Source organism: Astatotilapia calliptera, chromosome 17 (genome assembly GCF_900246225.1).
Source record: "Astatotilapia calliptera chromosome 17, fAstCal1.2, whole genome shotgun sequence".
Classification (NCBI taxonomy): domain Eukaryota; kingdom Metazoa; phylum Chordata; class Actinopteri; order Cichliformes; family Cichlidae; genus Astatotilapia; species Astatotilapia calliptera.
The window spans coordinates 34156503-34180190 of NC_039318.1; the positions used below are offsets into that span (position 1 = coordinate 34156503).

The window sequence follows — 23688 nt, forward strand, 5'->3', positions numbered from 1 at the left end:
ACGCTTACAGTGATGACTTCCCACTTGAAATATGAATGTTAGCATTTTTCTTCGTGTAATTGCTGCAGCTGACTTTGCTATTTCTATGCTACTGAGCTCAGTGAAACACAGTTGGCTTTTTACTCAACTGGATAAGGAAACTACTGCCCGACTATATAGGATTGTAAGGACCAATATCTGGTGATGTAAAAATCTGATGTATCAGCCAAACTTCTTTTCTTCAGAAACACAAAATATTAAAACATTTCTCCAACATTTGTATGCATAGTTATTTATGGGTCCTTACTAAGATGATTTAACAATGCAGTTCATATTTGATGTCAACATGAAAGTTGCAGACGATCTTCTGGCAGACAAAATATGCAAAATCAACACTTGTAACATTGTTAACCAATGTTTCTAACATCTTTTTATATTTTTATTAATCAGCTATTGCAAATTGCTTGTCAAATAGCTAATATCGGTTCTGCTTATATCATGTAGCTACTTGTATTTGTTTAGAATAACTGTCTCTAAGTCTCTGACAGTCAACATTAAGAATTCCTTCATCTGCAAGATGTCTGCACGTATTACACTCTCCCAGAACATTTCAGTGTATTTAGATTTTTGCATCACCGTAGAGTGACAGAAATTTACATGACCACTAAATAGCCTCCACTCGGGGCATTTTCCAGAGTTTGGCTTTATCTTGTGCAACTGTATAAAATGTTCTCTTTTTTTGAAATTGCAGCTCATATCAGCAGATAACCACAGATGTCGACTTCAAATTGCTTGATCTAAAGATGACAGTCTTATTATTTTGGATCTTATTATTAGGATAAAGCAGCCTGAGAAATTAAGCAAGCACTCACATTTAGAGAGCTTAAAGCAGCTTTCATTTTTGCTTCCAAATGACAAATGTTGCTTTTCTTCTCTATTAATAATATCAATAACAATAAGAACTCTGGTTGGACTAAAACTGACATTATTACACAGGAAGTGCCACTCTTCCATGAAAAATAAGTCCATCTGTTGGTGAGGGATTTAGAAACACCCCTGGAGCTTCTTCTTCTTTTTTTTTTTTTTAAAGATGAAACAGAAAAAAAGATTTAGTGCAGGTTTTACTAACATAAAGAAAGCCCTGTGATCCACTTTGCTCCACACTGTAGGTTTATCCACCTTAAGCCCTAACTAAAAAACAGCGAAAATCTAGCTGCCCCGAGACTGTTGATGCAGTTTTCTACGCTTGGATATGGCTTAATTTTACATTCAATTTTCTTTACATGCTTCAAGGAAAACACAATTCAATGTAAAAGCCAAACAACCCGGAGGAAAATCGTGTTCATGTCTGAGTAGTTTTCACTCTTAATGACAGCAAAGCTAAGTCAGAATCTACCCCTGCCCCTCTCTCTTACCGTCCACACAGGCGGGTCTAGCTCTTGTAGTTCCAGCGATCTGGCCCTTCTTACAGGCACAGCGGGCCGTCTGCCTGGCGATGGTCCGCCGTGGTTGGCTGCTGTCCCTGTCCAGCGTCACAATCTCACATGTCCCCGCTGCCAGCTGGCCTGGAAATGACATTGCACCACAGGACACGAGGTCAGAAAGATGAAATCATAAACAGGGCAAAATAAATGACTCTGTCTCTTCTGTTAAATTTGTGTTATGTTGTATGTTCAGCAGTGTAGAACTTTTTTTTAAATCCTTGGTAGCTCAGCTGACAGGGCAGCAGGTTAACAATAGCTAATTTGTAGTGTCAGGTCTTATGAGAACAACTAGTGCATGTGTGCATTCTGAAATGTCCTTATCTTTAGCAAAGACTCTAGACACATTAATATGCATGCTAAGATCATTTAACCTCAGAAAGGTAAGACTCATTGTGCTGTACCGGTTGTATCCTGGAAAGTAGATGCTTTATTCCCCTGCTGAAGTACAGGCAGGTGTGATTTCAGTGCTGGGTTTAATAAAAGCTAGAGAGGAGTAAGAGCAAGGTTCAATGATGGAGCACATCCAGGTTCTTCTATTTACATTTACAAGACAGAGCACCGGCCTTGGTGAAAGTGTGCACCTCTTGATGTCCTTTTAATTGCTCACGAATTCAACTTTCTTTTTCTAAGAGACGCTGCGGTGTCTAACTTGAATAAACAGATTGGAGATGTGAAAGGGCTAGATGAAAAATCTACTTTCCTTTAACTGATTTTAACCACATCAGCAGGAATACCATTTTTGCCTCTTTCACCGTGAAAGCGATTTGCGTTCATTAAGGTTTGACAGGCCTGAGATCCTTAGCCCTCGACATCTCCACTGGAACCGCTCACAAGCCAGCAGAGGGACACTGTAATGGGGCTGACTTTAAAAGACAATGGTGGAGAAATTACTTTTAAATTTCAGCCACCTAAAGACTACCCATGAGCTATTTCCCATTAAGGGCCACATCCAATCAGTGCACCTCTTTGAAGGTAATGTTCCCATTACCCATGAATAAAACGCATGAATACTGATGAACTTTGTAATTGCTGCCAAGCCCCACTGTCTTACACACAGACATATCCTTCCATGTATTCAATCAGGCGACCTTTGGCCTTGTAGCTGGGCCCTTGCTGCTCGCAAATTAACCTTTGTCTGTGTGTGGAGGCCCTCGGATGCCATCTTGGAGAGGCTTATCGGGATCTAATTGTGATTGGCAAGAGGATGGAAGTTGTGATTAAATCTGGACTTGAGTCGCGAACACTTGGGTGGCTAGCTTAATGAACTGAGCGGCGAGGGGTCACACCCAGGGTAATGGGGATCTATCAGGATTCATCCACATGCAGGTACCTGCGGTGGCCATGGTCACACACACTGAGAACACGGCTGTGTGCATATAATATTTAGCTTGCTATACTCTTACATGTGCTATTTGAATAATATGTCTATGGATATAGGTTTGCATGTGTTCAGTACCTTCAAACGTTGATTAAGTAGCATTATGCTGCACTTTAATTAATATATTTATATAAGAAGACAGATATTCAAAAATTAATTGATGTAACAAAACGTTGTCTCTGAGAATTAGACAGAGCTGTAGTGTTTTAGCAATGGGTAAGGGTTCAGACACATGGATCCGTTACTCAAGCAAATTCCTGGAATTAATCTTCTCACTGGTGATACCTGAAACAACACACCCCTACCAGTCACGGACATTCTTCAGTTTAATAGTTTAACCTTTTAATAATTTAATTATTCTTCTTTTGTTTCACATTTTTGTGTGTTTTGCTGACACCAAAAAATTATATCCCAAACGAGTGAAAACAAGCTTAAAACATCTCCTGACATATTTTCTGCTGAAACAGGCCAAATTATTTTGGCAGAAGTGCTACTTCTGTCCAAAATGTCAGAAACACAGTGTGAAAAATGCTTTGCAAAACTACTGCGACTGCTTCCAAGGAGCTGGCAGGTCACTGATAAACGAATGCAGAATTAGCTAACCCACTTGGAAAAGTAACACAAATTTGGTATTTGCCCAGGCAGATGCATTTGATGGTTCACTTGTCAAATATAGGGTCAAAGTAAAAGTACTGTACTCCAATAAATGTCAAATTAAGTACCAGATCAAAGTGGCCAATTATTTCAACTACTTTATCGATGTAATTAAGAACAGCACCCATCATTACCCATGTCCACCTATATTGTCTGTGTGTCTGCTTGTGTGTGCATGCAGCCAGTTACCAGGCGTTATTGGTATACAATTTATTATATCTATAAATACAACTCTACAAAGAAGACAGGAGACGTGATTAGAGATGTGCAGAAAGATAAATTAACACAAGATGCCTTTGCTCAGAAAGGCATGCCAACAAAATTCACTGTCTGAAATGTTTTGCAGTGAGATGAAGCGCCCCTTCCCCATCGAAACACATACACACACACACACACACACACACACACACACACACACACACACACACACACACACTTGCTCTTCTTCTCTTTCATGCCTTCTTACTTAACATACCTCTTGCATCTATTCTATCTTTAATGCCTGATGTCGGATAATGATGTCTGAACTGCTGTATGTGTATTTACATCTATGCGCATCTTAATGCTACTCACTGCCTTCTTCCTGCTTCCTCTTTTGGAACTCTTCCATCGCAAGACGCTGGACAGACTGTTTAGATCTGTCTTATGCAATCTTGTGAATCACTGTGCCACCGAGTTACCATGTGCGAAGTCAACAAGTTCAGAGACTGTGGCTGATTTGACGCTGCGATCCTCTGTTGTTGGTCTATTTTGAGTCGATGGAGCTCATTAATTGACTATGTTTCATCAAACAGGGGTCTTGCTCTTGCCGCCACAGCTGTAGCTGTCAGGAAACTGAATTAATATCTGTTTTATGTTGTTGTCTTGCCGTGTAAAGTATACTACTTCTTGGTATGACGATGAATCTTCACATTTTAAACTGAGGTTAAAACGAAACAGTTCCTTACTCACATTATGAAGCTAAATAGGACAGAGAAAAATATTTCATGTTTTATTTAAATGTATATTTTTGAGCTGCTGACACTGATCTTAACTGTTGGATTATATACCTTTAAAACTTTGAAACAGACCTTTAAACTGGTCAGGAATTGCTTGGCAACAACTGGTCGCTAGGATAAAATGAGTAGTCCTTGAGCAGCTTCAAGGACTTCAAGTGTTTGCTGGAGGTTGCTAAAACTGATGACTAAAGCTTGATTTAGACTTCCCACTTAGACTGTGGCAAACCAACTTACATACTAACTACAAGCTCTTTTTATTCCTACAGTGCAACTTTCCACACCATTTAATTTGTTGTGGTATGCGTCGACGAGACGTGTAGTTACATTTCTCAGGAGGTGCATTTCAGGTTGCATAGAAGCTTGCAGCATAAATTTAAAGGGGTTAAAGCGTAAGTTACAACTTAGATCTGACACATTCATATGTAAGCCCCAATCACACATGGAGTAAAGACCGGTCAGTAACTCCACGGTAACCACTGGTTGCCAAGAAAAAAATGTGTATCCCCCAAATCTAAAATTCTTTGCTGTTGCTAGGTGACATTGGCCAAAACGAGCTAGTTGAAGTTGCTAGTTGTACTGAAAACCTTGCAATTGTTTTGGTTGCTAGCAGTTTGTCATGGTCAGCCTTAGTTTATATGGAAGACGCAGGCTTGTCTCCAAACTCTTGCCAACTACGAACCGCTAACAGTCCAGCACAAATCAGAAACACACACTGCTCACTTTCTAAAACATTTTGGTTTCAACGTAAGGCACAACCTTTACTTTGAAGATTAATGGTTTCCATTATCAAATTGTGTTGCAGTTTGTTCAAGTTTCATTACAGCTCACTGGTTAGTTAGCAAATCTATGTAGACAAGTTGCCATTTTCAATCCAACAATAGGCACCCCAGCAATCTGCTTGCGACCAAAGCAATCACAAGGATGTTTTTGTGCGCAGTACCTTTTATGTGACAAGCAAACATTCACCAACTGACCGGGAAATACACATTTTTCCAGGGGGTAGTTGATGAGTATCTAGGCTTGTGTGACTGAGGCCTTGAATTGAAATTGTCAAATTATTCAACGGGTTGAATTTCTGTGCACGTTTGAACACATTTTATGGCTGTAAAACTCAAAAACAATTTCACTTTTAAATTGAAGTGTAACAAATGTGTTTCATGGAGTTTGGTCAATGTTAAGATAATTCATCCATGCCAGCTGACGCAAGACTTTAATGAGAAGAGTTAAAAGCCATTATACACACGCTAACATGCTTAGAAAGCAGTTTGATGTTGGCCAGGTATTATATTCACCTTCTTCATTCATCATATTAGATGTTAACCAGTTAGCACTAACACCAGAAACACAGCTCCACAGGTATGTCCACAGTAAGTAATTAATCCTTAATAATAACAAATATCTTCCTCAGATTTCACAGCAGTCCATAACTAAACCAGTAATAAAATGTAAAAATATGGTCCAACTTTCGAATTCTTGCAATAAATTCTAAATCAAATTTCCGCAAGCATCCTTAATATGCTACTAAAAATGATAATAAAAAGTTAATACTAAAAATGTATCTGGGTTGCCATCCTGAGGAATTTGTTTCTGCAGACAGTTTTACAGACAGAAAGATATTTGTTTGATAGTTGGGGGGAATCTCACAGAAGTCTTTAGGGAAATGCCAAAACAAGTTCTAAATGCAAGTGTTCTAGGTGTTTCAGTTTTTCCAGATAATATGTGAGAGAACTTGAAGACAAGCTGGTCTCTATCTCCCAATAACGTGGGAGTTGACTTCATTGCTTCTTTTCTAAAACAAATTGCTCCAAGCGTCCCTGTGGCTCTGCCTCCAGAACACAGTGCCAAGGATAGGACAGACTCTGCCACTGTGAAACACAGCAAAGCTAAACAAACAAAGAATAAAAAAAATGAACCGAACCAAATCTCCCCAACACAACAAAGTATCCCTCCTCCCACTGGTCCTGGGGGATCTGCAGAAAAAGTTGAAATGTTAGAGGATACACAGCTCCGATAAGGCTCTCTCACCACAGCATAACTGCACATTTGGTCCACAACACAAAACTCTGTATTTCTCAGAATTAATATGAAATATCATTGTTCATTTACAATTTATTACATGCACTGATGCAGTCTTTTCACAATCATCCCATGAAGAAAATGGACCGTGACGAGAGGAAGCTGTAATCCCCTTTTTGGGGATAGCCACATAAACAGTGGAGAAAAAAAATCAGAAACTGGAAGGAATCCTTAGAAAGAAGCCCAAAGCTTGTACTAGTAGTGCTATGATTCATCATCAACCTTATCGGCTCCTGTTGTTGAGCAGTTGTCAACTTGGCCAGCCAAATGCCTGATTAAAATGTATGTGTGGCCACCCTAGAGTGAAATGAAGGCTCTGACTGTGGCAGAAGATGAATGTGACACAGTGTATGACTTAATGCAATGTAATGTTATTGACATGCTCCTGTGTCTTATTATTCCTTTTCCCGCTATTCAGCACATTAAAATTGCACAGCCATACAGGGCTATTTGACAAATGTCCAGCATGGCATTGCAGGAAGACTTGACTCGACCCCTGCTGCTTGCATCTTTTGCTTTGCGTCTTTTTCAGAAGGTGCTTTTTCATTCATTTTTTAAAAATATATTATTTTTTGTCTTGTTTTCCTGCTCAAGAGACCCAAACGCAAGAAAAAGCTACTTCTAAGAATCTGCTGATCTGAATGTCTAAGATATTTATAAATGTGTGGTTAAGGCTTGCTATGAACGGTTGGTATAGTTTGGTTGCTGTTTTTTTTCTCTTCTTCTTCTTCTTTCTTGGTCCTTTGAAAATCTAAAGTGTGTTAGACTCATGCTGAGATTGCATACTGTGCTAAACAAGAAGCTGCTATTACTGAACCATTTTTGAGTGTCCTCGTAAATGCAGCACAAAAACACATTCTGACATGACATTTACTGAGATACTGAAGTGCGGTCTAACCGAATGAGTTTTTAATTAGCCCTCATTTTCCAGTAATACTTATGGCAGCGTACATAAGAAAGATGAGTCCTCCCATGCAAAAAATAGTTGCAAAATGTCTCTGGATGGTAAATGAACACCACGGCACACATTTGAAGTAGTAAATGAAATTCAGCCATTTAACAATGGCGGTGCAACAAACAAATTATAAATGGGATGTACATGGGGATAAAACCTTAACTGCTCACAGTGGCATATGAGAAAAGATGGTCCCATCAATTACTAATGCAAACACAATTAGCATTTTTTTTAATCATTATTATTACTATTATTATTATTATTGGGATTTTTTTTAAAGCAAACTAATACATGCTGCCTCAAATAACATGCTGCATCATGTTTCAGGTATTATAAACTGATTGTAAATTATATATAGCACCTTTCAAGATAAATATCATAAAGTGCCTTACAGCACAAAAATATTAGTCTACAGAGTTTGCATATTTATATCCAAATATCTGTTTATAAAGAAGGTATAATTAGCTTAGGAACCAGAATAATTTGATCTCATTTTAAGCGCTGATTGACTGGAAGGTAGGCTTGTGATTGTACTATAATAACAGGATACAGGAACAGATAGATATAATTGGAAGCCCACTTTTTAATGCACAAAATATGTAAAGCTTATCCTTAAAAATATTTAGTCACATTTAAATTTCAAAGACAATCATTGGGACGATGTTATTGGACACATTTAGCGGCAAAGCAATAGTCTTGAAAACTGTATTAGGAGGAGATAACAGGAGCATTGTAGTTCTTTAGAGTCGCCACACATTTGCTGTCATTTGAACCAACCAAGTGACTACCATCAGCATCTGTGGAGCCCTGTGATCTCACTAGCATGGCTAAAATTATGCTGTGTAAGGGGAAGAACCTTAAATGCTGAAATATATACATGCAGTATTGATTTGTGTATTAAGCAAACATTGTTGTAATTGTGTCTCCAAGGAGCCAAGTCACTTGTGTATATTGTGCAGCTGTGAAGCAATTACAACAGTGCTAACACGCAGATATGCAATACATGTAATGTTTAAACAAAAAATTATTTTTCACATACTCATCATTTAAGCTAGTTGGAGACTGCCATTTCTGTTCGGAGAACTCACAGTGTGAGTGTGAAACATTGCCAGGCTTAAATACTATATCACTACAGCTGTTTGGATCGAGACAAAAGAGTCCAGCGCCAACATTGCAAGTCTATACGCTGTTTTAGCCAAATGTAGCATTAGTAGAACCTTGGTGTCATCATCCTACCCTAAAGCCTGATGGGCTAGCTTTTAAACAAATCCTTTTAACAAGCCTAATCAAGGCTTGAAGAGCAAGTTGAACAGCATGTGGTGTGACGGGAAGGAGAGCAGAGCAGACGATATTACAGCTTCAGGTAAAAAGCAGAAAGCTGATGGAGTGTCAGAATGAAAGACATATTTAAAAAAATAAAAATAAAAAAACAACAATCATTTTATGTTTTAAGTGAAAGGGTTTTAGCTTAGCAAGCATAACATAACGCATCTGCTCAGCTAACATGTTTAGCTAAGCTAGTTAGCTTGGCTCAACAAACATACAAGATCAAGGCATACAGCCTGATCCTCTCCAAAATCGTCCAGCAACTTCCACCTTACTAACCAGCATGACACATGCTGTATTTCCTCTAAAACAATCCACTGTCTTTAGAATCTAAATAATCTATTCTAAATTATTACCTATTATCAATTCTAAAAACAATACTGTAAACCATAGTTTCTGATTGGCGTGGAGCATATTAGCATAGTAGTCAATTAACTTTAATAAAAACAGAGATACACTTACTATTATTTTATTTGATTAATAGAATATAATTGTTGGAAGGTAGATTTCATTATCTTTTATAAAAACAAATCTTGTTAGGTTGCTCCATCTCCGGTTAAACTAATCTAAACTAATCTCCTAGTTTCTTTTTACTTTTTCCTAAGGGCAGCTGATATCTTGAACTACTTTTTGACTTGCTCTGGATACTTAATTAAAATAAACTCAGAAAAATCTAACTGATTGACACACACACACACACACACACACACACACACTAGACTAGAGTGACCAAAAACTCATAAAAAGTTAGCCTTGGAATTATTAATACCTCGTCTATGCTGCCATGAGTCAGAGAAAGTTCTGGAGACAATTCTCATCGGAGCGCTTCTTCATCATGCAGAGAGAGAGTGAGGGAGAAAAAGAACTGTAGCTTGGCCGATCTATTTTGGGTGAAGCAAGCTTGTATGAGTGCTTCACTTGCTTTGAGGAAGTGGAAGTGATTTGATTTTTCTTTGCTGCGTTTTCCCCTAAAATGTTCAGGCAAAGAAGCAGTCGCACTGAGGCACAAACACACACACTAAAACATACAATTATGCATGAAAGAATATAAGCAGATAATGCAGCACACAAACTATTGCCAAGGATATAACCATGAGACAGACTTCTATCGTCCTCTCTGTCTTTCTTACATACAGTATGTGCACTCAGACATACTTAACTGAATATTGCCATGCAACCATAACGAAAATTTAAGTAAGTCGAGCCTCTGCTCTGCACAAATCTCATGAAGATAAATTTTCTGCTCCTAGTTCTCAATTTCTAAAATTTCCAGCACAAGATAATAAGCATAAAAAGAGCTGCTTTTAATTCCAGTCAGTCTCTCAGTGATGACCCATGTGCTAATCAGTACAAGTTAGTATATTAATTTACAAAAGTGAAATGGCAAACATGGTCCACATTATACTAGGTAAATATTAACAGTTAACATTTACACTGGGAATGTGTCACACAGATGTCACATCAGAGCTGCCTCTCTCCTGCATAGGGTGGCTGATTAGAAGTTGTGACCCATTTCTCTTAAAAAAGAAAAAAGCCATACATTTGTCATGCTTTTCGATATTCACATATAAGAAATATTAAAAATAAGCAACACAAAAAATGTTTCTCTCTGACAAAAAAAGCTATAACATCTGCCGCATATATTAAAACAACCCAGTACAAGAAGGTTTATAAGATTTGCAAACCACTGCATTCTTTTCATTTAAGTTTTACACAATGTTTCCACACAAAGGGTGTGGGCTCAAATCCACAATCTGGCTGTGTTGTGTTTACATGTTCTGCCTGTGTCTATGTGGGTTCTCTCTGAGGAACTCTCACTTGTTTTTCTCACAGTTCAAAGACATGCAGATACAGGAGTTAGGTTAATTTGTGACTTTGAATTGCCCACGAGTCTGAATAGTTTTCTGTGAGAGCCTGGAAACGGTTTCTCATAGGGTGATCCTGAATTGGATAAGCAGAAGAAAAGTGGTGGATGGACAAAGTTCCAACTGCTTTGGAATTGGGTCTGTATAATTTAAATTTAAAAAAAAAAAAAAGTTAAAAAAAAAAAGCAACTGTGGCTTGTGGGGACATGAGTTTTAGACCCGCACAATGGAGAACGTTTGGCTGAAATGGTTTCTCACTTTGTTCAAGAAAACTAACAGTAGCACCAGCTACCCTGAGCAACCGGAAGACATTGGAAGCTAATGATATCCCTTGAATTAGCTCACCTAAGTAAACCTTACAAAGGCTCTCTTTCTCTCATCTTGTCTCTAGCTTCACCAAACAGTGAATGACTTTGAGCTTTTAGGAAGAGGCGAATGTGTACTGAAAAGGAAAAGAAAAAAAAGGAAGATTTGTAATGAAAATGAATACAAAAAATACAACTAGTTTAATTCTGACTATATTTTATGGACTAAAGTACTGTAAATAGGCAGGGCCACAACTCTTAATCTTTCAGTTCAGGTGTTTTCAGTCCCACCGTGTCACTGGTGTATTAAACTCAAGGTTCTAGCCATGAAGTTTGCCTTTACAGTAGGGCTGGGCTATATGATCTAAAATCAAAATCACATTCACATGGACATTTTCCCTTGATTTCAGTGCATGTGTATTATTATCACATGTACACACATATATTTTTCTTGCACTCAGGGTTCACTAGGTACAGTATGCTAAAATACTAAAGCTGGAATTTTTATTATTTATTTATTGGTAATATGATTGGGCTCAAAGCTTTTTAACAGCTTAGTAGTATTGATTTCAGTTACTGAAACTATTAATCACACAGTTGTTTGTTGTCCGTTTTTGTCTTTCTGTTTGATGTTGTCTTTACTAAAACCAAAAACAGTGTCCAAATAATGGACACAGGATTTGTATTTGCTCCAGTTGCTACCTAGACCATGTATGTAACAGCATATACAGTAATACATTTAAAGGGAACAGTGCATAATGGTAAGTACATAACTTTTGTCTATATACTGTAATTTAATGCTGTTTAAAATTTGATTACTCATTATGGCAAATGAGGCTTGCCTCCATCATATTTGGGTTCAAATACACCCTTTCATAACATTACAAATTATTAAAAGTCAGACATTTGAGTAGAATTTAGTAGAAAAACTGCTTAAATCTACCACTATTTCCACTCTCGCTCCATGACCTTCTTCCACGCAGTAATCACAGCTTTTCCAAAATGGCTTCCAGAGTGTGTCAATGTAAAAATGCTACCTTGGTTTTATGGTTTATGTGGAGATAGAAGTACACTATGATAATAAAGTAGAAGTCTTGATGACAGTTTTGTTTATTTTGTTTGTTTGTTTTTACCCCTTTTAACATTTTTTTCTAAATTCAGCAAAAAGTGGTAATTTATTTTTACAAAACAAAGATGTGATAAATCAGTTTATTGCTAGAAAAAATCAGACATTTCACAATCTTACTGAGGTCCCATTCCAAGTACAGTAAGATACAAATGAAATGCTTTTCTTCTATTAACTACATAATGAAGCAGGGACCCCCTTTTCCTACTGTGACCTTGTGTAAAGCCCATAAAGAATGGTGTTTCCCTAGAGGCACCCTCTTTTCCCCAGTGTTAGTGTTTAAGAATAATGAACTCTGCTTAATAACAGGTTGTTGGTGCGAAACAATGAATGACCATCAATTAAAATGGAGGGGGGGAAAAAGTAAAACAAATAAGACACTGTAAGCCTCGATATCACCGGAAAGTTCATGTGCTTACACACATGCTGCTACTTCACTAAAGCAGTAAAGCACATTTTTTCTCGCCCTGAGGATACGTCACAACAGGGCAATGATGTTCAGGTGAAATCCCTTAAATCTTGCTATGGTTTAGCAGACTATAGACCCAGAACATGTCAAAGTCCAATCATTTCTGTCGTTCTGTTCCCCTCGGGGAAGCATCTAATGTCAGACAGCGTTAGTCTCCTGATTAGATCTGGAATGTATGCTTCAATATAGTATCTATAACTAAGTGTGTTTGGTAAGAGCTTATATACATTTTGCACATGCATGTATTCCATGGACTACAGTTGTCATATTACTGGGTCGTCTTTGTTACTGCACTTCATTTTCCTATATAAAAATGTTCTCTAGCCCCCTTATTTATATTCTCTCACTGACATGGACAGAGGCCCTCGCTAGGGCGCTAGGGATATTCACGATTTATAACCTGTCTTCCCCAACAAAATATCAGTTGAACAAAAGCCCTTTTTTGAAAAACTCTTTATCCAAACTTCAAAAAGGTGCACTCGTGCAGATGTTTTGCATTCCGTACAAAGCACCGACACATTTTTGAACGTGACGTGAAGAAGAATGTGGACCTACAGTGAAAGGAGAAAACAAAAACTAACCTTCTGAGTCACAGTCACAACATACGAAAAAGTAATGGATTCATGTTTCTGCATCAGGGTGCCACAAAGTCTTTGTAGTGCTGCTGGAAGTGCTTCCAGTGCTGTGATGCAACTCAAAAATGTAACTGCAGAACAGAAAGTATGATTAGTCAACTGGAGGTGTTTGTATTTGCCCCTTTATGTCTCTAATTCAGACAAAAACTCTATTTGTTGTGGATTAAAACGCAACACAAAGTGAGCTAATGTCTGCTGCTCTTGATAATCTTAGACAATGTTATATTTTGTGATCTCGCAAAGCCATTTCGAGGGCTTCTCAGTGATTGTCACAACCATTAAGTGGCTACAAAACTGGAAGCACAATTATTTCAAGTAGGCTTTATAATTAATGTGAAGGACTTCTTGGCATAATCTGTTAATGTCTGCAAAGGAAAGAAAATGTGTGAAGTCAGGAATTTTTGGCATTTATGTGCTTGCATTTCTGTCTTGGGCTATATATATGGAATACACTTAAACAAACGTGCCATAACTAAATAATGCTTGAACTTAGCTTTAATTGTCATAATATAACTATAAACACTTTTACTATTGGTGTATTACACTACATGCTAAAAAGACAGTTGAGAGTTAGCTAGAAATTAGCTGTAAGTATGTGCAGCACTACATGCTGATATTATGGATGTCACTAGAACCAATGCTTATGGCAGTTTTTGATACTAAAATTCTGTGAATGCAGTGATACTTGTCTTATGCTCCCTACTTGGAACATAGGCAAAATAACTAGGTCTCAGAAATATTCGTAACATCCATCTTTCCTTAATCAGGGCCGGATATCCAGTCTCAGCAGAGAAGCCCAGACCTCCCTCACTCCAGCCACCTCCTCCAGCTTGCCTGGCGTTCTCAGGCCAGCCTAGAGGTATAATCTCTCCAGCATGTCCTGGGTCTGCCCCGGGGCCTTCTGCCAGTGGGACATGCCTGCAACACCTCAACTGGCTCCTTTCGATGTTGAGGAGCAGCGGCTCTACTCTGGCTGAACTTCTCCCCCTATCTCTAAGGGAGAGGCCAGCCACCCTTCGGAGGAAGCTAATTTTTGCCGCTTGTATCCGCGCTCTCGTTCTTTCAGTCACTACCCACAGCTTGTGACCAAAGGTGAGGGCAGGGATGTAGATCGACCGTTTTCCCCTCAGCGAATCGCTACCTTATCGTGGTGGTAGGGGTTTGTGTGTCCCAGGGATCACAGGGGCTATATTGTCAGGGGTCTTCTGCCCCCTGGTAGGGTCTCCCATGGCAAATTGGTCCTGGGTGAGGGACCAGACAAAGAGTGATTCAGAAGACCCCTATGAGTAGAACATCAAGGGAACAGTCAGAGCGTTCTCACTCCCGAGGCGTAACATGTCGACGTTTTGTCACGTCCCGCGGCGTTCCTGAGGAACGCGAAAGGAGACCTTCGGCGTTCTTATGGTACGCGGCGGGTTATGGCTGGAATCCAGTGCAATGACGCTCCCGCGGTAGTAGACGTTCCAGCCCTGTATTCCAGCCCTAAACCTAACCTTATCCCTAGCCCTGACCATAACCTTATTCCTGACCTTAACCAGGACTTTAATGATGTTAAATAGCGTGTTTCTAAGCGATTTGAAGAAAAAGAGCGAACATGTGTAGGTTCAGTCCAGACAGTTCTCATATTTCCTCTTTTTCCGAGGTCGTCATTTAGGAACGTGGTGGGTAGCCGAAAACGTAATATGGTGACGATTTGTCACCTAGCGTAAAATGTTACGCTTTGGGAGTGAGAACGGGTTGGAACAGTTCACCCTGCCCTGGATAGGGTTACCAGTGCCTCGCCCTGGACCCAGGCCCAGCCCGACACAGCCCGGAAAAGGGACATAGGCCCATTCTCCTGCAAATATTGGTACTTGGATACTAATTAATATTAAAAATTAATATTGGATTAGCTACTCATTTGAAGGGCAGGCACACAGGCCCTCCACTCACTAGTAGCTGAATACACATTAGTAGCACAGTGAACTTGGTAAAATGACTTAAAAACGGAGACCCTTGTCCTTATGAAGAATTTCATACGGTCAGCAAATCTCCAATTTCAGCAAAACTAAACTTTTAAACAATTATTTAAACATGTATTAACCTGGCCGATGCACATGGCAACGTTGGTTAATGTTGAAGCTAGCCAGCAAGTTTTACCAATTCTGCAAATCCATAAGATAGCTAATGTTAATTTAACAGGATAACATGATTACTTATGTCTCAGACTGAAGCAGCCTACCATACAACTCTTATTTGATCAGCACTGAACACAAAGTACCAAGTCACCAGAAATACAGGAAATAAACACTGACATAGCTCAATACGCTTGTACCAACTACGTACTTTTTTTTTACAGCACATCTTTATTTTGCATTTTTCTTCACTCTGTGGTTTTGAAAATGATATTGAGTATCATATATGTCCTGTGTATAGGTATCAAGTTTAAAATTCTAGTGTTGTAATAACCCTACTGGATATTGCAGTTTAATCTTCAATTACACATACCACCACATCTAAAGCTTTAAAAGTGGAATCACCATTTTACCAACAAATAATATAACATAATCTAATAATTATGTTATATCAAGTGAAAAGAATGTAATTTTATATATTATCAGCCCAAGGTCACCTCCTTGTTGTTACATTATGTCAAAACTCAAAGCTAAACTTCATTGTTTGAAAAAAAAAATCAAAAATTCAAAGTGACTTATGTTTCCAGGGAAGTAGAAGTTTCAGAACAAAAATGTTTAATCTCACATGAATCATCCATCTACTGCACACTGCGGTGGCGATCAACAGGTGACACTCAGCTATAAATAACTCCCTTCCTACAGGGGAATCTAAAGCAGAAGCAACCTCGACAAAGACACATAAATATAAATGAACTTGGAGTTTGTTAAGTGAAAAGTGAAACAGGCTGGTCACACATCCACATTCGCTCCTATGGATCCCATCCATTCCTAATCCCCCACCTGAACTACAGTATTCAGCTCAGTTATCTCAATTCTCTGAGGCTTTATAGGCTGCTTAAGTATTAACGAGAAAGCACGGTTCTTTCCACAACGTTTTATCTTCTTTCAGTTAAATTGAAGATGTAAAGATGATCAATCATGTAATATCTTTCACAGCACACTGAGACAACCTAAAAATGATATAATGGTAATATAATAATAAAATCTGTTTTATATAGTGTGATGGTATTGATGTTAATTGAAAAGTTAAAGTCGCATTTCATGACGGCAGGAGTGTGCAGTCTGGGCACTGGTGTATGGGAGTGGCAGGGTGCATGGCTCCTTTCACTTCGGCTTGATCAGCATGCAGGCTGGGATGTTGGGGAGAGCGGTGATTGAATACAGAGGCTGCAGGCCTCAGCACTGCCTTTAATCTCTACTCCCCATTTAAGTTGGCCTCTGTGTTGCCGCTCTGCTGAGGCTCAGCTGGAGCATAAAGACACCAACGCGCACAAACAAACACATACACACTGCCACATCTGCCAGCCCTCTCTCAGTCCCATCTGTCTTCTGGTATGTCCATCTTTGTGTTTTCGCGTGTCCCTATCTCTGATCAACTGTTTCTCTTTTTTCATCCACCTTTTGGTACTCTGACTGTGTTTGCCCTCCATTTTCAGTTTGTAAGTTAATCAGAATATATATATAGATACCAAACTGTTGCGGAGTCCCTAGTGTAATAATTTACCTTCCAGGTCTTATGTGTTAGTCCATGTGAACTAACACATAATACCTGGAGCACCATGCATTTTATTTTATTGCCCAATAGGGAACACAACAGACTGTATTTAATAAGTGGTGTAACCATACTGAATGAGTTTAGTTACAGTTATCTGTAACAGTAAACCAGTACTCCCGTGTCCTCATCATTTTTACTGTGTGTGTTGGGGGATGGGGGGGGGGGGGGGGGGGGGGGTGTTATGAGCAAGGTAGGCATGTGTTGCGATTGCAGTCGGCATTATACTGAACAAGGAAGTAAAAGCTGCAGAAAACAGGACTTGTTAAAAAAATGGCTTGTTTGTGAGTTCTTATTAATTCTGTTCCTGTATTTCAGGGTGAGCAGAGAAAACAGAAAAGTCATGTCGGTAGATCCGCAAAAACCCTATTTATCATGACTAGTTATCAGTGAAAAAACAGCCAGAGCGCTCTTTTGTTTGTTTCTACCTCCTTTTTTTTTTGGCATACCAAATCTCCGACATTGGAACAACTGGCATTTTTTTCAGGTTTCATGAAAAGGCTATTTTACCATGTGATGAACACATTTATCCATATTTGCAAGTATTGTTGAAGGCACTGACAATTTGGAGAAAAAAATTATTTAACAGGCCTTGGAAAATATTGTTCACAAACCCTTAAAAGCAAAAAAATCAAATCAAATAAATCCATATTTTGTATTAGCTAGTGTAGTGCCAGAGCCTGTTTGAGGTGCATGTGAAAATCCAGTTTGCTGAAGATGGTGACCGAAGCAAGCATTGGGAGAGGATAACTGTTCTTGAGCATTTTTAATTATTTAGCAGAGAGTCAATATATGAAGAGGCAACGCTGTACTTCTTTCACAAAAGGAAGGAAACGACCCCAGGGAGTACAACACTACAGTATAGTGCAACACGGGGAATGGAACAGTGTCCTCATGTTTAGACAGACAAAAAATAAAATAACAAGCCTGCAAAACCAGTAAAGTGAAGACCTGGCAATATATTGCTTCTTGCTGAGGAATCTCCACAAAATAATATCAACAAAACAAATAAGAAAAAACAGATGGAGAAAATGCAAAGTTTGGGCTCGGAGAACTCAGAAGATACTCATCCAAAGTAGCCCCTGTGATGGACAGGATGTGCCGTTAGCTGCAGGAAGTTGGCAGCCGCACCAGGCTGAAAGTTAATATTTTTGTCTCCCTGAGGGAAAAAAAACGAGACTGTAAGCACAACTTGGGATAAAGGAGACGAAAACAGAGGGGCGCAACCCATCAGAGCCTCCACTCTCACTGATGGGTCCCAGCTTTTGGCTGCTTTTCAGGTGAACTGCTCCAGCATCAATAAGCAATGAAAGTGAGGCTGAAGGTGATTGCCGCATGAAAATTTCAGAACGGGCCCGCTTTTTTGACATGGTTTGAATGAAACTGTGTGGAGAATCAAAATGAAAATCAGTGAGAAATCTACTTCAAAGTATTTGCAGAGTGGTGCGTCTTCTGCATTTACGTGCTTAAATATAGCCTCAGGCGTAAATGTTGGAATGTCTGCCGACCAGCCGGAGTATTACCTAGAGTGAAACAAACAAACAAACAACGGCTCTACAACTCCGTTTATGACTAACACAAGCATTTCCAGGTAATATTTTTTGTGCGAGTCGTTTTTGCTGTTGGTATTTAGGGAAACCGTATTATCGAGATACAAGCACAAATATTCATTGTACTCACAGCCAATAAACACAATACTTTTTTAAATGCAAGTGTGAAAGTAGTAGACTTTCTATTGTCTGTGTTAATCTTGAATAGGAGGGAGTAGAGTTTTATTGGAGCAGTTGTGTTAATGTTAACAACATCCACCAAGATCTTCAAGGTCAACTTAATGATTTATTGGTTGAAAATTGACAGAAATCCTTATAATGTGGACACTATGATTCTTGCAAGTAGGGTGTGTATTGTCAACGTATAGAGGGTAATGTATGAAGATTTAAAATATTATCTCACATTTGACCTCTGACATGTCCTTCAAGGTCAGAAGTCTGGTCTAAAGGACAAAGTGATAATAATTCCACATGAAGTTATTTAAGACTATGTTTCTTACTGCCATTGTTTGTATTGTCAACATTTAGGCATATAGGGAGTGGTATATGGGGATTCTAAATATCATGTGATTTTGGATCCCTAGGTCGAACTTTCATAAATTGTTTTTAATTTTTAAAATCAAAATGTGTTATATCTACAAACAGTCAAGAGAGGAATGCTGCCTAGTTACTTAGAAACAAACTGTAACATAATAAACTCACCATATTCATGTCTATTTACATATCAATACTTGTTATTCATCACCTACTCCTACATAATGTCTGTGTCATCAAAGTTAACAACTGTCATACAATCCCTTATCTGATTTTTACTGCACTACAAACTTTTTAAAATAGGCTTAAACAGAACAGAGAATACAACATGAATATATACAAAATACAGAACTATTGCTTTTTTATTGCAAGTTGGGGTTTTTTGAACAAAGAAAAACTCTTTTAGGTCTAGGGAATGATCATTTTCCAAACTGCATACTGCAAATTACACTTGCCCCTAAAATTTATTTTGATGCTAGGGGGTCTTTTACAATCAAACATTGTTTTATGAGTTTGGAGAGCCTATCCTGGCTACCATGGGGCGACAGGCGGGGTACACCCTGGACAGGTTGCCAGTCTGACAGTCTGCAGGGATAACACAAAGAGATAGACATGGCCCCAGCCATACCACCATGGTGCCCTGTGTCAGGTACAGATGCTGGAAAACATGTATCTAAAAGGTGTTGTGGCAGATCAGCAGTATTTGACCCATGGGGGGGAAAAAGACAATTCAACAAATGTTGCGATTGTATGTAAAAGCCAATTTTAAAGGTTTTCCTGCTGAAACGCTGGAAGATTATAGCATTTTCAACCAGCACATGAAACTAGTGTTAGCTCAATAAATAATTAACTACAGCACTGCAGCTGGCAGAGTCTGATGCTGCTGATTTGAAAATGGACTGTTTTGGCTACATCTGTCTGAAATCAATGGACCGTAGTTTCAGAGTGTGAAGATTTTCAAGTAATAAAAGCCATTCTAAAATGCGCAGGCATAGAAAGAGACCTGGGAACGGGGGGAGTGGGGAAGTTGGGAAAATGTCAGTTGCCAGATGTATCCAACTGTTTCATCATGTACCAAGAAACCCCCTATATGTTGTGCCTGATTAGCAGCTCACCCAATTATCACTGTGCAACATTAGGGTGCCAATAAGTGCCAGGAAGCCGTTAAATAAGCCTACAGCTTTCACTTTATTCAGCCCTCAAAGTTTGCAATTTGCATTTTTCGGTGCATGTCACCATGTCTGGGTGTAAGAGCAGGAGGGAAACGAGAGAAAGTTGATGAACAGAGAGGGAAGGCAAGTGAGAGATGCTGAGAAGAAAAAAGCAGCAGATGAAAATGAGAGTACAATCAAGTAAAAATCACAAAAGAGAGACTGAAAATAGGTAAAAGAAAATAACTGAGTGATTTGTGCCATGACCTAAGTTATTCAGTGAGATTTATCTCTCCTCTCCACTCCACCGTACCTCCCTACCAGATGAGCCGAATAAAGACAATTCCCTCAGCTGAACAAAAGGTCTTTTCTTAATCATCCCAATAATGCTGCTGACAGCTGACTGACTGACAATGAGACAAATACACAGAACATGAAGCTCGTCTCATGTCGGACCATTGTAAAGAGGGGCTTTCATTCATGTACACACATGCTACATTTCCCCAGAGCTGCTCGTGAGTGACTGCAACAGTTTTTGGCGTGTTGGAAAGTGGAAAACCCGGTGTCAGAAATATCATCTGAATGAAAGACAAAGAAAAAAAGAAGAAGAAAGTAATTTGTCCCTCCAACTTTTCTCTTCATTTCAAATGTTTTTCAGATGAATAATTTGGTGTCCTTGTGATGATTGCTGAGAAGAGTTTTGTGTGATTGATGCTTTCAGATGCAGGGACAAGCTGTCATTTTGTCATAGTCTCACAACACGTCCGTATCATGCTGGTACAATAGAAAATCAGGCCATGAGGACTAGCTCTTTGAGTGACTGTTAAGTGATTTTCTTTTACACAGAAAAACCTGCACATTGATGAAAAGAGCAAGAGATAACATTTTAAAATAAAAAGGAATTTAAATGCACTGACTAAAAGAGTGAAAAAGTGTCATTTCACATCACTAGATGCTGCATGATTTTTATTTGAAAGGCTGATAATAATAATAGGTTTTGAGAAAGAAGAAATTACTTTATCGTAGCTCAGTAAAGTAATGCCACTAGTATATGCTGAAACACACAATTTAACTGGGCATCTGAGTAGGCATTATTTAATTTTGTGTTACAGCAGGTCTGTAAATCGTCACAGAGTCCCTGGGTAATTAGCACATACAATGATAACTAACAATAATCATGTGATCAGTTCACCAGAACTCATACTTATGATACCTTTCATATCGAAATTCTGAAAAAAACAATGGCATTTGTTTTGTTTCAGTAACATTGGTAACATAGACGTCATGTGTACCAAGGTTGCAGTTCTGACGGGCACAGCATACACATACTCGGGATGGGCAGATTGATTCAAATATCAATAGTATTGATGCCAACACTGGTACAGGTGTTAAACCGATACTAGAATGATAGAACTGATATTTTAGTTTTTATTTTATTGATTGTAGTTTTCGATTTTCAAATTTGCCTCATATATGAACTATAAAGAATACATTTTAAAAATGTCTTAACGAAATGTTTATAGCATATTTAAAAAGCAGAAGTTGAACCAAACTCTTTAACACATTTAAAAAACCTAGTTTCAAAATAAATAAAAAGCTGAAAGTTCCTTTTTTTTGTGTGTTAATTGTGTGAAAAGTAAAAACCACAGTGATTTAGTTAGGTATTGAATTGTTCAAATTTGGCTAATTAAATATGCTTCTCATACATCATGACACTGCTCTCCTGTATCGGGATCAGCAATACTGGCCCTACATTTACTGGGTGTAAAATCGATACTAAAATTTGCAGTACTGCACATTTAGCATACTGAAAAAGGACTTAGGATGGCCACAAATACAGGAGTTATTGATAAGAAAGGCAATATAAGGTGAGTATGGAAGCTCTTTGCATTTCAGTCAGATGACCAAGGGGTGATAATCGATTCACAAAAGGAAATATCCAAACACTGCTATCATACTTTTCAGACCAAGGGAGAAAATACAAATACATAAAAGCGCTATACAAATGCAGGCCATTTACCATTTACCATTACTGTGTGACGTATCATTACTTTCAAAGAACTCAAGTTAAGTAAGTTTCACGATGCAGCAGCAACATTCAAATTCTTATTCTTATCATGTTATCCTGAAAAACAACTGATAAGTTTTTTTAAGACAACTGGTATTACAGGTATTCTATTCGATTCGATTCAATTAACTACTTAAGCTAACATCATGTAACTCCTGTAAACCATGTAGAATGATGTCCGTAAGCTACTTGGCAACCATCCTAATAATTCAGTCTGTGTTCTGTTAACAAAACATAATATGAATATTTTCTGTTTGTTATTTAGAGAAATCCCATTTTTGTAATGTTACTTTTTTCTTTTTTAAATAAAGGAATTCTTTGCCCTGTGATCTTTTACCTTTGCTTTCTTTTGGTATTTGTAACTGCTGAATTTATGGTATCGTGACATCCCAAGCTACAGCTACATTGTCATTGGCTGCCCTTATTCAAGTCTGAGCACGGGTTAAAACACAAGGTCCCAAAACTACATCTCTATGAGACTGGTAGAAGCTCCAGGGCCATCAGCCAGTGACAGAGCCAAGATACAAATATTGTAATATGTCCTAGTATATGCACCGATAGAGATCAAATGAAGGAATGATTTGGCCTCTGTCTATAATCAAAGAAAGTGATGGGCTCAAGTTGACCTAATGGCTCTACAGATAAATAAGCCCTTAAGCCTCCAAAATTATCTGTAACACTGCTGCTTATGCAGATCAAGCATATCACCCCCATTAAAACCCTGCAGCACTTCCAGAGCAGCAGTACTTGTGCTAACGATTTCCACTAATGTTTGCACTTATCATATATTGTATGTATCACAACATTTCATTTTCACTGTATGTGCACATTCTTCTAAATTGCAAGTCACATCTTAACTGTTACATAGTACAAGTAACATGCAATGAGAAGGACGCTGCTATCTTCGGTGCATTTGTGTATTTAAGGTCTCTGGTGTAAAAGATTCATTTGTAACATATAAAAGCTAAAATGTTTCTATTAAAATGTGTTATGGACATGTAATTATACTTTATGGCTCATAAACATGGCAAATGACTGCGTAGTACATAATACTTTCTATGTTAGAGACTGGGGTAACATAGAAGTGCAAGAATGAAATCTAACAGCATATTAACCATCACGAGGGAAAAAGACCATTAATAGAGGAATTCTCCCAAGGCCATTTTTTGCACAGCATATATAATTGGGTTACTTAGCAGTTACCGCAACCTCATAAGCCCAGCCATTTTGTTCAGCTAAGCTTGAGTCATCAGGTTTTCTAAAAGGGGCTCATTTGTCTGGGATATAACTGTCCCCACATGTTGTGAGAGTTTAAATAAAAAGTTTGATGCCAAAAGAATGATAGGGTGTTGTAATATCCAAGTGGTGCTTAGCACATGGGTATAAATGCCCTGAGTCATAAGGTCCAG

At 38.4% G+C, this 23688-nt stretch overlaps 1 protein-coding gene across 4 annotated transcripts in view; it reads right to left on the reverse strand.

Annotated features, from left to right (window-relative positions):
• The window catches only part of tafa5a (TAFA chemokine like family member 5a), a 166006-nt gene that overhangs the window by 73250 nt on the left and 69068 nt on the right, over positions 1 to 23688 (reverse strand). For 3 of the 4 annotated variants that reach the window (XM_026148094.1, XM_026148093.1, XM_026148095.1), the window contains exon 2: positions 1395 to 1544. In XM_026148094.1, coding sequence (XP_026003879.1) covers positions 1395 to 1544 — 150 coding nt within the window. Of the gene's footprint in view, positions 1 to 1394; positions 1545 to 4068; positions 7088 to 23688 lie in introns of those variants that run through there. The other variant, XM_026148096.1, reaches the window with a different exon arrangement.